Source organism: Nicotiana tabacum, chromosome 3 (genome assembly GCF_000715075.1).
Source record: "Nicotiana tabacum cultivar K326 chromosome 3, ASM71507v2, whole genome shotgun sequence".
NCBI classification, from domain to species: Eukaryota; Viridiplantae; Streptophyta; class Magnoliopsida; order Solanales; family Solanaceae; genus Nicotiana; species Nicotiana tabacum.
In genome coordinates this window covers 124939996-124956444 of record NC_134082.1, presented here as the reverse complement: position 1 = coordinate 124956444, position 16449 = coordinate 124939996, and the positions used below count along the sequence as shown (strand labels likewise).

General features: G+C 36.6%; 3 protein-coding genes across 4 annotated transcripts; 1 reads left to right on the top strand and 2 right to left on the bottom strand.

Moving 5' to 3' along the window:
- The first annotated feature begins 271 nt into the window (after positions 1-271).
- On the top strand, positions 272-5848 carry LOC107790823 (uncharacterized). The gene is made up of 5 exons (XM_016612786.2): positions 272-1185; positions 1289-1350; positions 1473-3272; positions 4786-4915; positions 5038-5848. The coding sequence occupies exons 1-5, from the start codon at positions 1029-1031 to the stop codon at positions 5733-5735; spliced, it is 2847 nt and encodes a 948-aa protein (XP_016468272.1). The 5' UTR covers positions 272-1028; the 3' UTR covers positions 5736-5848.
- A 263-nt stretch (positions 5849-6111) lies between these two features.
- Positions 6112-7180, bottom strand: LOC107790822 (uncharacterized). The gene has a single exon (XM_016612785.2). It carries the CDS (start codon positions 7093-7095, stop codon positions 6418-6420), a length of 678 nt encoding a protein of 225 aa, XP_016468271.1. The 5' UTR covers positions 7096-7180; the 3' UTR covers positions 6112-6417.
- A 760-nt stretch (positions 7181-7940) lies between these two features.
- Positions 7941-12716, bottom strand: LOC107790824 (chloroplastic group IIB intron splicing facilitator CRS2, chloroplastic). 2 transcript variants are annotated; one of them, XM_016612787.2, is made up of 9 exons: positions 12529-12716; positions 12223-12435; positions 12030-12114; positions 11850-11917; positions 9050-9100; positions 8822-8895; positions 8609-8667; positions 8400-8476; positions 7941-8311 (listed from the first exon to the last, which is right to left on the bottom strand). In XM_016612787.2, the coding sequence occupies exons 2-9, from the start codon at positions 12421-12423 to the stop codon at positions 8195-8197; spliced, it is 732 nt and encodes a 243-aa protein (XP_016468273.1). In that variant the 5' UTR covers positions 12424-12435; positions 12529-12716; the 3' UTR covers positions 7941-8194. The 2 variants fall into 2 exon arrangements, with proteins under 2 accessions (XP_016468273.1, XP_016468274.1); XM_016612788.2 differs by having other exon boundaries at positions 12223-12427; positions 12529-12666.
- Positions 12717-16449: the final 3733 nt, after the last annotated feature.

The following is a 16449-nucleotide window of genomic DNA, read 5'->3' as shown; positions in this document are numbered from 1 at the left end:
CAAATTACTTTTTAAAAAGTATTTTTTAAAATAAACTAATTTTAGAAGCTCGACCAAAACAGGCTATTAGATAAAAGTCATACATTAGCTAAGAAATAGGAACATCAACTATGGAAAAAAACGCGTCAGCATATTACCTTTTCAAGAGTCTTTACACATACAACTATTCACGGGGTTCATGAAGCAACTTTTAAGATTTTATTAAAAAAGTAAAAGTAATTTTTCACAATTTAAAATAAACAAAATACTGAAGACCGTGTATATTTCCCTTATACCAAACATTGAACGAAGATGTTGCATGTTGACCAATCCTACAGTGGAGAGTGGGGTTGCTCAGTTTGTCCCATTTCTTCTTATCCTACGCATCAACCTTTGTCCCATTTCCCCTTACACTCTGCTCTTCACTGTGAAAAAGTGTAGAAGAGCCGTTTTCACCACCACAGCTTTATTCAGCTCCTAGCAGAAGAACAGAAGGTTTCACTTTCTGGGGTTCCTCAATCGGTTAAAGAAAAGATTTTTATTCTATGGTTGCGTGATTCAGCATGTGCTCTAGTGTAGAATTTGATTCTGCTTTTTTGACCAACCCAAAAAAAAAAAAGAATCTGTAATCCAAGATTCAGTCTTTCTTTCCTTTTTAATCTTCCCAGAGTGTCTCATAGTCAGTTCTAGCTGTTTTCTTGAAAAGTAGCTCATTGCGTGAAAGTAAAAGACATTCTGGGTATCACTGTTTGAATTTTCTTGTTCTGTATTTCTTTGTTTTAGAGTGGTTTCTCGTGAAAAGTTGGTTATCATTTAACACTCGAGTTTTTTTTTTTTTGGTGTGAGCAAAGGAGGGTGAGTGATGTGGGGGGCAGAGGGACCAGTAGGGTTATTTCCATTAATATGTAGATAATGTTTTGACAGAATCTTATTGGGAAGCCAAAGTAGGTAAATCACATTCAGCACAGTGTGTGCGTGGAAAGTGTGAGAAAAGGTGAAGAAATTTAAGAGAGGTTTTTTGAGGGATAATTGTTAGCTCAACTAGAGAAATGAGTGATAGTGTAGCAATAACAGCATCATCTTTGGCCATTACTGAGAAAAAAACTCAAAGGCCTGGTGGTTGTGTGGGCATTTTCTTTCAGCTCTTTGATTGGAACCGTAGATTTGCTAAAAAGAAGCTGTTTCGGAAGAAACTGCTCTCACCAGGTTAGCTCTTAAATTTCCACTCATTTTTTAAGCAAAATGGTTATTTTCTTGAGGGTAATTCTATAGGTGTAATATTTTCTTTGTTTGTGTTGCATTTTTATAGCTCGCTTGAAACAAGCTTCAAAGAAGTTTGGAGGGGATGAGAAGCAACCAAAGCATCGTTTGGTACTCATTTCATGAACTATTTATTACCACATTTAGCTTTGCTTTTTGCAGACTTAGTTGTAAGGCCTGACAAGAAAGTTCATATTTTTTATTGTTTTTTGGTTCTTGTATGAACAATGTAGATTGCTAATGAGAACAGTGGAGGTTTTCCAAATACAAACAACAATGGGATGAGCAAATGTGAAAGCAAGCGTGAAATGAAAGCTCCAAGTTTGGTTGCTAGGCTCATGGGTTTGGAATCAATGCCTACAGGACAATGTGGTACACCGAAAAAGGCTTCAGCTCCTGAAATTGGGAGCAATATGGCAGAGAAACTTGGTGCTCGGCCTGGCGGATCTGATAGAGAAGATATGAATTTTGAGAAGGCTGAAATAAAGCGCGAATTAAGGCCTCAAAAGCTTCAGAAGATAGGGCTGAGCGAAAGACGCCCAGTCAGTAGATTTAGTGCTGAAGCATTGCAGTTGAAGACTGTATTGTCAAGGCCAAGAAAACATCAGCCTAAATTGGTTTCTCCTGTAAAAAGTCCCAGAAATGTTTCTGGTAGAAATGCATCTAGGTTGATTGGGGCTGCAAGTAGGATTTTGGAACCGGGTTTGCAAAAGAGTAGGGCGAAATGTGCTCTCACTTATCCTAAATATTTTTCTCCCTTGGAAGACAAAGCAGATTTAGCAACACACCATTTGGTGGAAGGCTCTAATTCTTATGTGGATTCAAAGACTTTGAAGGGTGCATTTGTGCCTTCATGTAAAAATTGTGGTTATTTGCTTCATAGTAAGAATGGTACACCAAATGTTTTGTCACCTGTCTGTAGTTACTCTGAACCTTCTTGTGAAGGCCTAGGAAGAAATATGCCGAGGTTGCCGATTTTCGGCAGCAGGGATCAACACGAGAGAGTTTCTGAGAGTTCGTCCTCAGACGCCACTGCAGAAATAGATGATGTATCTTACTGTGCGGAACTCATATTGGGCAAGAGAACTATTAGCAGAAGTCAAATAGGGATGCATGGCGCCCGCCAAAGGAGCAATGTGAAGAAAGATGTATCATCTGTTACTCATGTGGATAAGATTCAGAAGCAAAATCAAACATCTCAGAATAGAGAGAGAGGTCTTATGAAGTCTAAGCCAAGTAGTCTGCAAAGCAACAGAGTTTTAGCAGCTACAGAATCTATGAATGATACTAAAAGTTTTGTTGCACAGAACAGAAGTTTAGGTGCATCTACTACCCGATTGAGGATGCCAGCCACAGCCGACGGCTGCAAGTTTGAAACTGAAAGAAAACCTTATTCACGGAGAAGTGATTCCCTCCCTCCGGTGCGGAAGAAGCGATTGATGAATGTTTCCAGACAAGGTGAAAGTTCGACTTGTGGAAATGCGAGTTTGGGCAGAGAATCAAGTCCCTACTCTGACAAAACAAGTAGAAAGGATGTTTTTCCGATTAGTTCTGGTGATCGGCATTCCACTAAACCGAAGTTGCCATGTTTGCGAGAGAGCCGCGCAATCAGTGATAGTTCTGAGGGACGTAATGTTGTTTCCTTTACATTTAAATCTGCAATGAATCAGAAGGTTGACGTTCATGCAGAAGTCACAAAAAGGAAGTCGCAAAATGGCCCAAGTTTTGGTGCTACTCCAGGAAGATCCTTCTTTAAAGGAAATGATGAAACAACATGCTTGCAGAAACCCTTACCTTTGAAAGGGGACATTTTAGGAGCACTTCTGGAGCAAAAGCTGAAGGAATTGGCTAGTGAAGAAGAGTTCGCAGAAGGGGGTAGAAAAAGCACTGCTACGATCCTTCAGGAGTTAATTACTGCATTGAATGCAGAGACACAATTTCATCTGGATAGTTTACCTCTTAGACCTAGCAGAAAAGAAGAAAAGTGTGATTATGCTGGTGTGTCCTCTAGAAATACTTGCATGAATTTCCAGGTTAGCATAGCTTTAATGTTAACTACCTGAAGTTGCAATAAATGAAATACTGAATGATCTCTTATGATATATTTCCTTTTTTTAAAGCTGGAGCGACATAAGTACCTACGGTGTAAACAGCTTTGGACTTGTGGATAATTAATCATACATTTGATGAAACTGGTTTTCTTCCTTTGTGTGATTATATTATACTATACCAATACTTGGTGCTAGTGCAGTCAATATTAATTATAGAGTACATTGTCACGTCCTTAGTCTTAAACTAAGTGCACGTGCGGCACTTGGCAACTCACTCACGATCTTGCATAACTTGCTCACGTTCTTGCTATGCCAAGTCAGCCCTACTACACTCATGATCACTAAGAGAATGGAAGAAAGAACACATGAGAATTGCCAAAGTAAGCTTTTGTATTAGAGAGAACTTGATTATTTTGCTTGGTTCATGAATTACAAATGAATGCCCCTATTTATACTAATCACCTAGGGGCTAGTAAATAATAATTAATCTACAGGTCCTTCCATATTTACAACTAAATCCTTCTCTAGAATATTCTACATAGCTAGAATCTTCTAAGGACTTTCCTAACAATTCTATAGGGTTCTAGGGTCTTTCTTAGGAAACCTCTATATTTCTCTGGAACCTTCCTACAAGCATAAATATCTAGAACATTTCCTAGGAAATTTTCCATAGTTATAGAATATTCCACCAAGATCTAGTACCTAACTTATGTAACCATTCCATATGGCAAAAATATATGTCAAGTGGCACCTACGTGGCATGATGATGTGGCGGGTCATGACAACATTCTATTAAAGAAGAATGCTTCTGTTTGGTTTATAAAATATCGAATTAGAGCACACAGAACAAGCCAATAGTTAGATAACAAAGTAGAAAGACTAAATCAAGCAAAGCCTAGTAATACTCTGCATTTAAATGGAGCATAGTCTTTCATACTGGTAACTTCATTCTAAATTTCATGATTGATTGATCTGGCTAATTTAACATTAGCTGAGTGTGTTGAACTGTTCATTGCCTATGAGAGTACTTGTTAGCATTAACACTTACTGATTGTATGTACCAAATTTAGTATACTCATGGCGCTCATGCATACAAAGAACCATAATCTTGCTTGATTTAAGTGCCATTTGATTGGATCAGATGTATACTTCAGCTTTCCCTGACTAGTTACATAGAAGCATATTTCTTCCCATGCATTTTCTTGTTTTCCATTAGAAATGAAGTGCACATTCTACACACACTATTCAACTGCTTTTTGGCTTCTTAATAAATGCAGAGCATAGGCAACCGTGGAACTGCACTAATAGTAGTCAGGAAATAGCACTTCAGGATGCTAATGATTTAGTTATTCACTATTCATAATCCCCCCACCCCCCAGAAATAATTTCTTTCGTTGCTTTTCAAGTACCACAAAAATGCATAAATGCGCTTGCTTCAGTTATACTCCTATTATATTAATCTGAATCTTCTTATTGCTTTTGAAATTCTGCTCAGGCCACACCAGATTCGGCAACCAATGTAGTTGGGAATTCACTTGATATTGATCACCGTAGTCCAGGATGTGTTCTTGAAGCTAGCTTTTCAAATGACAGCTGCCTCTCCAGCAGTCCTAATAGTAGCTCAAGTATGGTCCCTCGTGCAAAGTTTACTATTCGCAAACTTTCTTTCTCTTAAAAAAAAAAAGAAACCTCTGAATTTGGATTTCATTCATGCATGCTTCTAATATATGTGCTTGTTTACCTACAGAGGACAAATTGCTTGCTGAATCTGTGGACTCTACCTATGATGAACAACTCTTCCCAGAAACTGATAGAGATCTTTCGGATTGTGCAACCTCATTATTCAGCCGGAGGAGTTGTGGAGCACTGATCACAGACCATGTTAACAACATTTCTGGAGTGCTAAGCAAGATTGATCAGTTAAAAGGAAGCAAACTCAGTCACGCAAAAGAGGTCGTTTTGAATGCTGAACTTCATTTTGGAACTAAACCTCTACCTGTAGACGATGGGTTTTCTGTGAGCCATTTTCTCGTCAATGAACTTGATATGCTATCAGGTCTTCTATGGATGACTTTTGGTCAGTTGCTCGGCTGTAATGACCCAAAACAGATTAATCAGCTTAAAGGATTTGCCTTTGATAGTGTAATAGAGTACCTAGACATGACATTTGGTCGATACTCAAATTCTGGTTTCAGAACCTGGACCAAACAACCATCAAGTATGACTAAAGAGATTCTGATTGCTGATATTATTGAAGAGGTCAAAATGTGGACAGAATTTGGTGGTTTGATCCCTGACGAGTTAATAGAATGGGATATGAGCCATTCTTTGGGTAAATGGATAGATTTCGACATTGAAGCATTTGAGTGTGGCACTGAAGTTGATAGGCATATTCTCCAAGTATTAGTAGATGAAGTTGTTTTAGACCTATATTGTTCTAGCTAAATTCAGATGTAACTCTTAGCAGTAGCTCCTTTTGTTTATGAAGAGTTTGCAGTAGTAGCCTATCATGTGATAACTCTGGCTTCAATAATTTCAAGCAAAGTATTTTGTACAAATCAATAGATTCTGCATCTTATTCTACTATTTATTGTACTTGCTTTTGCACCAGGATGACAGGCCAAAAATGAGAAATGATTTACAAACATTTAACTTAATAAAAACAGCATTTAAGAACAATTTGAAAGCAAGTCCATTATTAAACCTCTTATGTTTGGCTTTCAAAATTAGCATACAAGCTGTGGAAATATGCATCTTAATGGATTTTTGCCCCTTAATTTTCTGGGAGGGGCTGGAAACCCAACAAATTGACCACCATAGATTGAGCATTGAAAAAATATCACTATTATTAAGATATTAAATAAATTGTTCACCAAAGAATCCACATAAGCAAAGAACATTCTGTAGTTCCCACTAGGTTACAGCTCCTCACTCCGATTTCATTCAAACACCATTGCTCTATACAACTCCAAGCCAAATATTGAAAAATCAATCAATCTTCTATAAAAACACCAATCTTTTAAAGCAAACCAAATGTAAAAATCAAAGAATGAAAAATCCCCTAAGAAAAAAGAACTCAACAGCTTCCCTTTTTTTTTTCTCCTCCGAATCTTCAGATTTTTGAGACTTATAATTGTCTATATCCAAGAATAGTCTTGCCAGCAATTCTACTGCTATTTCTTCCAACTCTGTTATCTCCATTAATAGCACTTCTTGCAACAGAAGCTAATCCCTTCAGTTCCTCAACATTTGCATAACTTTTCCTAGTCATTAAACCCCCATTTCTCTTATCCCCTGAATTCACTGATTTGCTGCCTCCAATATTCCCAACAACCCCATAAACTTTCCCACTTTTTGAACCAGCTGGTGGTGGAGTTGCTGATTTCTCCTTCAAAGTAGGTGGCTTTCTATTTTCCTTTCTCAATGCTGATGAAAAATCAGGTACTGATTGAGTCAAAATAGATGACCCTTTTGTCCTTTTTGGTGGCGTTACAAAATTCCCTTGAAATTTGACTTGTTTCTTTGGTGGGGTTAGAACAAACACCTCATTGTTGTAGTCTTTTTCTTCTTCTTCTTCAGGGATTGATTGTTTCATATGTTTTATTCTTAACTTTTTTTCTCTAAGATCAGCATAGGCTTTGTAACGAGGTCCCCTTTCCATGAGAACACAGTCGGTGGTAAGTTGAAGGAATTGGGGTTGATCAGAATTTGAGAATTGTGAGAGAAGAAGGGATTTTGTGTCCAGTGCAGTGTAAAGAGAATGAAGGGTTTGAGTTTGAAGCAGAGATTCACTGGTCCCTGCCATAGTTGGATGAATGAGTGAATGCTCACTGGAGTTTAAGGGGAGTTGTTGGATTTGATGAAATTTTATTTTTGTTGTTTTTTCCAACGGTCTAATAAAAGAAGCCAATAGGACTGACTTTTGGTGCTTTTTCTCCCCCTTTTGGTTTCTAACGTTCGTATTGGAAAAGGGTGGGTCCGAAAGATTGGTGTTTTGGGAGTATTTTTTGGATTCTATGAATTTTCTAAATCCGACGCCAATTTCTCATTTGCACACGTGGATACCCCATTCCAACTTGCAATATTTTCCTCGTCCTTTTAAATTTTTGGTTTATACATGAGCAATATTAGTTTATTATTACATCTACCTGTTTGACGTGAAATTCTATTATTTTTTGTCTCAAATTATTACTTATTTTTGTGCCATTTAAGATGATGTAATGAATTTTTTTTTAGATAAATGGCACTACTCATTAGACATCTTCTAAGTCAATTTATCTTACAATTTGAATAGAAGACAAGACCCTTTTCAGATCTCTTATGTATAAAAATGACAGAGACAAAAAAATTAAATGTAAAGTAGTAAAGGACTACAACCCCCCTCCTTCCTTCTCTTACTATTTTCTTTTTGATTGTTGAAACAGGCATGACAATATTCACGGGCTTACAAAACAGGCTTGTTCGCTATCTTACTCGTCTTTAGCAGCAACTGATTTGAACTGCATTCTCAAAATGAGGGTATGCAACCTCAAGTTTAGTGGCAATGGCAAGAGATTTTGATTACTGCTTCACAAGCTTACCAGTTTTCATGCAATGGTCAAAAGATCTATCCTTCTAAGAGAAGGGAAAAGTAAAATAACAAAACCCACATTTTTAACATGCTGATCAATAACAAAATTGCAACTGTAAGTGGGAACAAATGAAATTCTATATGTTCTTTTTTACTTTTAAATAAATCTATTCTACAAGTGTTTAAAAAAGCTGCATCACCAGCATGAAACTATAAGCATTACTCAGAGTCCAAACACTTTCTAAGTGGACTCCCAGTGCAATGCTCGACTAACTAGACTTAAGTTATCAGTAAATCTTGTGGTCTTTTACACCTTCATTCTAGATTCATTTCATCAAACTTTGTGATACTTGTATTTCTGTCCTATATTAAATCGTGAAATTCTACTGCCAAAGCCTTCCAATACTACCGTCCTGACAGCCTCAACTCCTTGATCAAGTGCTGCATCCACCTGCTCATGTACAACAAGAGAAACATGAAAAACATTACTGAATAACATGATCTCACATTTCTTTGACAAGTATCAAGAAGCTCATTACCTGTTTCCGCTCTGTATCACTGAATTTCTGTAAAAGATATGCCTTCATATCCATAGTTCCAGGTGGATTTCCAATGCCTACATACATACATGGAATACATGCTTTTCAGCTTGGGATTTATAGATGCAATTTTAGTTAGTATAACAACATGTATTCTATTGGTGAATATGTCAGTATGGTTTCACAAGTGATTAACACTCAGGACAAACCTATGCAAAATCGTGGAAATTCCCTGCGACCATCCAAATGCTCCATCACACTTTTCACCCTGCAAAATGAACAATCGATCAAACATGATTTTCTGTAACTGAATGAGTTCCTGAAAAACTTAAGCACTAGACAGTATCAATCTGCTAATATTACACATGGTACATCATATCCTAAGCCAGTGTCATAGAGATTTGACTAGTAAAAGACAATACCCATTATGGTGGCCATGTCCTCCTTTAGGCTGAAGCCTCAGAACACCATTTGGTAAGCTCATCTCATCATAAACCTACAAGGATGAGTACGAACAATGTACTTCAAATGATGAAAATAAATATTTTGAATCACACATATACACTGTGACATTCACCCTCAACTCTCAAGTGGGGAAGAAAGTATTATCTTCTACAACAATATCATAATATTAGTTGCAAAAATCATACCAGAAGGATGTGACGCAGTGGCACCTGATAATATGCAGCAAGTGGTCCGACCTAGTAAGATAAAAAAATAAAAATAAAAATAAGAAGGTTGGATTAGGCCCACATTTATCAAAGAGGGATATAAGCCGCACCACTCCCACCCACCAGGGGAAAAAAGGACACAATCACTCAACAGTCAAGACAGAAACAAAAAAAAAAAAAAAAAGCAAGGGAATAAAGAAAGCAAAAAAATTGATTTATGAGTATTGTTCATAAGAAGAGGGACCATAAAAGATACAAAAGATTTGAAAATTGCACCCTTAATATGAGAACTAAAAGAGAAAGAAGAAGAAAAGAACGGAAGGAGAAAACATCGGGAGCAACTTTCAGAGATCAAACTAAGAAACAACCAGAAATCTTTTATCATGACATCTATAATATCACATACCATACATGAGATTATAATGAACCATCAGCAACATTATTTTAACGGAAAAAGGTCTGATATATCCCTCTACTATTAGAAATTATTTAGAAGTACCCTCGTTATACTATTGGATCAAAAGAACCCCTACCGTCTTACTATCCAAACAAATATATCCCTGACTCGACGGACTGGACACGTGGCATCCATCCAAGACTTATGGTCCATCGGATCTTAGATTAGACCCGACCCACCCCACTACCCACATCTCTCATCCACAAATTGGCATAGCCGACGAGCAATGACAGGGGAGCATGGTGGCGATGATGCAGAACACCATATGTGCATAGAATTAAATTAAACAAGAAACAAGTACTAGAGCTTAAGTATCTCAGATTTGTGGCAAACGACACGGTCAAATTAGTTGAATTTTAAGGGATGGGGGTATTTTGCGTAAACGAAGGCTTTGGATGGTTTAGCTTAGGCATTGGATCTGCTGCATTTGATGGGCGATTTTCGGCGTGACTGGGCAGCTGTATTTTAGAGATTCATGACAAATAGCGCAGTGAAATGAGTTGGGCTTTTATAGGTGAAGGTGTTATAAGGTGATGAACCTTTCTAACAATTCAAAATTGCTGCACAAGCGTCGGAACTACCATTTTTTCCGGTAGCTTCCCCGACCAAAGTGTTCTGCTATATTTGAAGGCCTTCCCGTGGTCTAAATAAGTTGAATATTTAAGGAGAAGAATGTGATTTGAAGAGTTTGAAATGGAAATAGTGAGATATGTTATTTGTTGGGATGATGCTTGCAGTTGGAAAAGTGAAGGTGGTGGGACGATGGTGATTGCCGATGAAAATTGGAGCGCACCAATCCTTTTCTTTTTCTATTTTCCTTTTATTTTCATGATTTTTTATTTTTTTAAATATTATTTTCTTATTGTTTTTTTATTTCACTGAGCGGGTAACGGGTAGTGGGGCTGGGTCGGGTCTAATCTAAGATCAGATGGAACAAAAGTCTTGGATGGACGCCACGTGTCCATTCCGTCGAGTCAGGGATATATTTGTTTGGATAGTAAGACGGTAGGGGTTCTTATGATCCAATAGTATAACGAAGGGTAACTTTAAATATTTTCTAATAGTAGAGGGATATATTAGACCCTTTTCCGTTATTTTAAACTTGGTTTGGAACGGTTTTTTTTTTTTTGAGATGGAACTTGGTTTGGAAAATGAAATGACCATATTCAACCTTGTTCTGTCATCTAAACGGCTAACTCACAACAAGACAACATAAAGTCCCAAACACTCTAAAATAAGTGTGGAAAAGAATTGACAGCATAAGCAAATCTAGGTCGCACTCTAGTCGGGTATACATGTGAGACAAGACATGGCAAAAGAAATTAAAAAATCAAAGAGAAAGCAGAAACTCAGTTGCTCTAGAATCCCTGCCTTTGGGCTAGTAGTGGAATAATATTCAGCAAGTGGAAGTATTGACAGAGCAGCTTTCTTTTCCATTCTAACGCCGATACTTCAATGTACCAACAAGTCTGACAAAGTTCAGTAAATTGAGAATTGGAAAATATGTCTGAATTCATATTCTATTCTACATCACTACCGCATTTTCACACAACATTTGCTAGCAAGATAGAGGCCAAAAAATTGTGAACTTCTGTCAAAAATCAGAAAGTGAGTGAATCCTTTCACAATTCACCCTTAATGTGGCTATTCACACAATACATTCAACTCTGATCCATGGATATTTTTTGTAATTTATCCAGCAATATGCATCAGATTTAGGCAAAAAAATTCACAACCAATTACCCTATGCAGAGTTCAATATATTGCAGATAGATGCTGGCTAAGTGGAGATGAAGGTCCAACAAATCATTCACACTAAAGAAATTAGATAGTTGATCAAAGAACCTGACATGTGTTTCCACATTATTTATGAGGTAGATGCACAAGTTTAAGGGGTAACGTTTAATGCAAGTAGAAGCTGATTTAAGAAGAGACATTTGGTCTAATAAGTAGACTTTCATAAAGAACCTGTAGCCAAGGCAGAGATAGTCTAATCAAAAACTGAAGGTGACACAACCAATTAGTACTTGTTATCATTGGTGACAATATAACTTGGCCACATCCGTGTCATATTCTTATTCTAAGAAGGAAAACTAAAAGTAACCTTTTGACAATCGTGCAAACACAACAGCTGATATTAGCAAATGCCCATTTCAATTGGAACAGTAGAGAACGTATATGCTTAATCCGTCGAGGAAAAACTATTTGAATTGTCCAAATGCCCACCATACTACTGAATGCATTCTTATTTAAAGAACTAGTGATTATGAAAATTTTGTAGTCGCACTGACAAGCTGAACATCAAAGCAGCTGAATACATACCGATTCTCCACTGAAATTCATGTAGGCTTGAGGCTTTGCCAATACCACAGGTACCTCCCCTATAGAACCTGTACCAAACACACACACAAAAAAAAAAAAAAAAAAAAAAAAAAGTACCCGTCAACGCTTGCAAATGGTGGGGGAAACACCCATTAAGGCAACTTGAAACAGAATAATCACCTATTCCTATCAAAGCCTTCGACTGTATTGTGTTTAATACGATTCCCTCCTCTTGAGAAACTCGATCAATCATTTCAAAACCAACCTAATTGACAATACCCCATAATCAAAAAACAAGAAAAATGCATTCTTTGAAGAACAATGTCAGTGAAAGAGCAAATTGAACTTTGGAAGAAAAAAAAAAGTAAATTACATTGTGGCGAGTTCCATGATACTTGTTACCGGGATTTCCCAATCCGACAATTAACCAAGGAGTGTACTCAACCTTAACTCCATTAGGCTCTGGGAGTGAAGCTGAAACTCTAAGCCTTGTGGGAACTAAAGGCTTTTGATAAGAAGGGATTCTTGAATATGATATACTGCAACTTTTTGGGACAGATACTGCTTGCAACATTGACCTGATGACCTTGAAAATAAAACGTACAATTAAAGGTAGCAGAATCGAAAATCAAAATCATAAGTTGGGGAAGAAAAAAAAACATATCAATTCTAAACATACCTCAGGTGGATTCTGTAGAAGAGGAAGGAGGGGAAAGAGAAGTTGTTTTTATTTCAGAAAATTCGAAGAAAACGGGGGAAATAAAGGATTCGAGGCTGCTGAAGAAGAAGGGACTTTGTTTACAGAGTGACGTTGCCCGCCACCACCCTTTATGGTTCTTTTCTTTGGATAGAGCGGATATTTTACGGATATGATATGTATAATTATTAAACGTTACTTAAAAGCATCTACTGTATATTTATTTATTTTTTGGTCAAAAGTTGATTCTTTATTATGTGAACAGTATTTATTTACTTAAATTGTTGTAAAATAATTCTAATTTTTTTTCCAAAAAGTATCTGGAAACGTTTATTCAATCAAATAATTGTATTGTATTTCATAAACATGAAAATAATATTTAGGAAAATAATTATAAAAAAATTATGAACTAATATAATAAAGACATACCAAAAGTTAATAAATAAATACTTTAATATGAAAGCTTTATTTAAAATTTACTATCACAACAATCTTAGTGGATAACGTGCAATAAATTTTATTTTAATTATGACATAAAATACTTTCAAATTAATGATTTCTGATTAAGAAAAAAGTAATTTTGAATAGTTAACGACTTATTAAGAAAGTTTGAGGATTTACAAGGTTAGTTACACACAATTTTATAAAGTTCTATTAGGCGAGCCCCGTACGTAAGGCGTTGGGCGTGTCCGGGGCGTAAGCCCCGACGGTCGAGGCGTAAGTCTCACAGAACTAAGCCTCACACATAAGCCTAAGGGCGTTTTACGAGTGCCCCATATCAAGGCGAGTCTCAGGCGAGTCCCAATTTTGCCTTTTAAAATAGAGATGCCAATTACTCAAACCGGAGATTGCAAGTACGAAATATCTAATATAAAAGTTTGTGTGTACTTAGTAATTCTTTCAATATCAGATTTTCTAAATTTTCGCCATCCTTTATTCCATTAACTTTGAAAAAGGAAAATACTTTTCGTTGTATTATCTTTCAAACTTCAGTATAAAATTACATGATCTCTTCATTGTAAAGCTTTAACAGTAAAAATATAAAAGGTATCAAATGTGTAGTACCTTAATATATGTATTAATAACAATAGTAGTTCAAAAATGTATCTATAGGAAAAGGAGGATGAGCGATCTAAATACTTAATGCTCATAATATCAGATCCAAATACTTAATGCTCATAATATTATTTTAATAATAACTTTTCTCGATTTAACTTTCTTTTCTTTTTAGACAACTGAATGAAACAAAAGATAATGTTTTTTTTTTATTTTGCTCTTCTATAAAATATAGTTACTGACAAAATGTTTGAAGCGATATAGCGTTATAACGCTAATGACTAATTTGACTAATTTATTTTTAATTTAATCTTATTTGATTGGCTCATATTTCAAGTATAATTTGACATTCAAAGAAGAAGAATGTCAGTTTTGTTACGAGACTAAAATCAATTTATTATAAACTTGAACAAGATAATAGAGATAGAAAGAAGGAAGAAAATTTATTTCTTGTTTAATTGTGTGTATTTTCCTATTTATTACAAGACATTTATATAGGCATGAAAAGTGAAGAAAATATGTCATTAAGCATTTGTAAAAATCATGGAGAAGGAGTAGACATCCACCATAAGATTTATCTTATAACACTCCCCCTTAGATGTCCATAGATAATGTGCCTCGTTAAAACCTTATTAAGAAAAAAAAAACCTATGGAAAAAAAATCCTAATGAAGGAAAAAGAGTACACATGTTTAGAAATACGCCTTTTGATTGCCTCGTTAAAAACCTTTTACAAGGAAAACCCAGTGGGACATGTAAGGGAAAAAGAGTAAAACGCGTATTAACTCCCTCTTATGAGAGCATCAATTCACATTATTGAGCCTTCGCATCCCAATCTTGTACACTAGTTTATTGAAGGTTGATGTCGGTAGAGATTTGGTGAACAAATCGGCCATATTATCAGTTGAACGAATCTGTTGCACATTAATATCACCATTCTTTTGAAGATCATGTGTGAAAAATAACTTTGGTGAAATGTGCTTTGTCCTATCTCCTTTTATGAATCCCCCCTTCAATTGGGTTATGCATGTTGCATTGTCTTCATATAAAATTGTGGGTAATTTGTCACATTTCAAACCACATTTGTCCCAAATAAGATGTATTATAGACCTCAACCATATACATTCTCGACTTGCCTCATGAATAGCAATTATCTCAGTGTGATTAGATGAAGTAGCCACGATTGATTGTTTAGTCGATCGCCAAGATATGGCAGTGCCTCCTATGAGCACGTGATTTTTGCTTCGCGGAAACTACTCCAAAAGAAATCGAAAAAGTAAAACAAGTTACCTTCGGGTACAATTTTGAGAATTTGCGTGACGTTTTGATAATTATTCTGTCCGTAAACGCTCGCCTTGCTATAGTTAAAAATACAAAAATACATGTTGCATGCATTTAGGAATTAGTGGTACATTTAGGAATTAATTAACCATAATTTGGTTAAAAGAAAATCACAAATATGCACGTGTATTTCTTGTCATTGTGTGATTTTATTTTTTAATATTGTGTGTTAATTATTATAAGTGTTAAATAATATGTGTGTAATTTTATTTTTTTGATTTTTATAATTTATTTAGGATTTTTGTTTAATTTTGATAATTAAAGAAAGAAGGAAAATGGGTGAAAATAAAGGAAATCAGAATTGGGCCACCCTAGTTGGACCCAAATCCAGGCCCAAAACAGCCCCCAGATCCGGTCCGATTTGGGCAAGCTTTGAGACGCCTCAGACGGCGTCGTATTGGCCCTTTTAATCAGAGCCGTTGGATTAAATCGATCCAACGGCCAGGATTTCATCCCCTTACCCGTTACCTGAACCCGACCCGTTTTCCGGTTCGAACCGACCCCCTACTTATACCAAACGACGCCGTGTTGGTTAACTCCCCTAATCCTGGCCATCGATCTTGATTGATCCAGCGGCCAGGATTAAACCACCCACCCCGTATATAAGACCCAATCCATCACCCCACGCCCCAAACCAAACCCCCTCGCCTACTGTTCATCCTCGTCCCCAGAAACCCCCCCTCACAAACCCTAGCCGCCTTAGGATTCCCCCACCGTAAACCCGGCAACCACGACTCCGATGACTACCAAAATAACACCCCTGATGCACCTAACCACCCTCATTCCAAATTCGTTAACCATTTACCTCGAATCACCCTACAGCTTCTCGAATCTTCAATCGAAGATTCGAGCAAAAACCTAACTCACCCCAACCAAGCCTAAATTCACACTGTTCATCTTCCTGACCTTCCTCACCCCCTAAATGACCTTGGTTCCGTTCGAATCTAACCAAAAAGGTTCGAACCCCTAATTCGAGCCCCAAGAACCCTAGAACTCAAATCTATGGGGGTCTGTCCAAATCAACAAAAGGGACGGGGTCTAATAGACTTTAACCGAGGTGTTCTCAGTTGAGAACACTTCGATTAAAGTCCATTCGACCCCAAAAATGGTCGAGCCCGAGTTCGATCCTGGGTCAGTATTGATTTCGAATCCCCGAGGTAAATTTTTCCCTTTCTTTTGTTCCCCTATGAATTCTATCTGTTTTTCATGTTTAGTTTAGTTTGTTTTGATTTTTCAGTCAAGTCTGTGAATCCTGAGGTAATGTTTAGTTTGTTTTGTGTGTTTTATTGATTGTTTGATGTCTATTATAGCTTGTATAGTCGTTTAAATAAGTGTCGTCAATTAATTTGTTTGAAAATTAGAGGAAACAGGACAGTAGCTCATTAATACCCTCCATGTATGTTTGCCAGCACCATATCTGTATGCTAACTTATAATGAACCTGTTGAATATGTTCAGTTTTGTCTTTGAACTAGACTACTCATTCGTTCAGTAACCTCATGATCTTC

What these genes read in the sequence shown, in the direction of transcription:
- LOC107790824 (XM_016612787.2), bottom strand. Translation starts at nt 12,423, where the DNA reads ATGTTGCAAGCAGTATCTGTCCCAAAAAGTTGCAGTATATCATATTCA. An exon ending in CACTGCGTCACATCCTTCTG is followed by an intron (nt 8,896 to 9,049) that starts GTATGATTTTTG and finishes TCATCCTTGTAG; the next exon opens with GTTTATGATGAGATGAGCTT. An exon ending in ATTTCCACGATTTTGCATAG is followed by an intron (nt 8,477 to 8,608) that starts GTTTGTCCTGAG and finishes GTATGTATGTAG; the next exon opens with GCATTGGAAATCCACCTGGA.
- LOC107790823 (XM_016612786.2), top strand. Translation starts at nt 1,029, where the DNA reads ATGAGTGATAGTGTAGCAATAACAGCATCATCTTTGGCCATTACTGAG. An exon ending in GAAGAAACTGCTCTCACCAG is followed by an intron (nt 1,186 to 1,288) that starts GTTAGCTCTTAA and finishes GCATTTTTATAG; the next exon opens with CTCGCTTGAAACAAGCTTCA. An exon ending in CAGTCCTAATAGTAGCTCAA is followed by an intron (nt 4,916 to 5,037) that starts GTATGGTCCCTC and finishes GTTTACCTACAG; the next exon opens with AGGACAAATTGCTTGCTGAA.
- LOC107790822 (XM_016612785.2), bottom strand. Translation starts at nt 7,095, where the DNA reads ATGGCAGGGACCAGTGAATCTCTGCTTCAAACTCAAACCCTTCATTCT.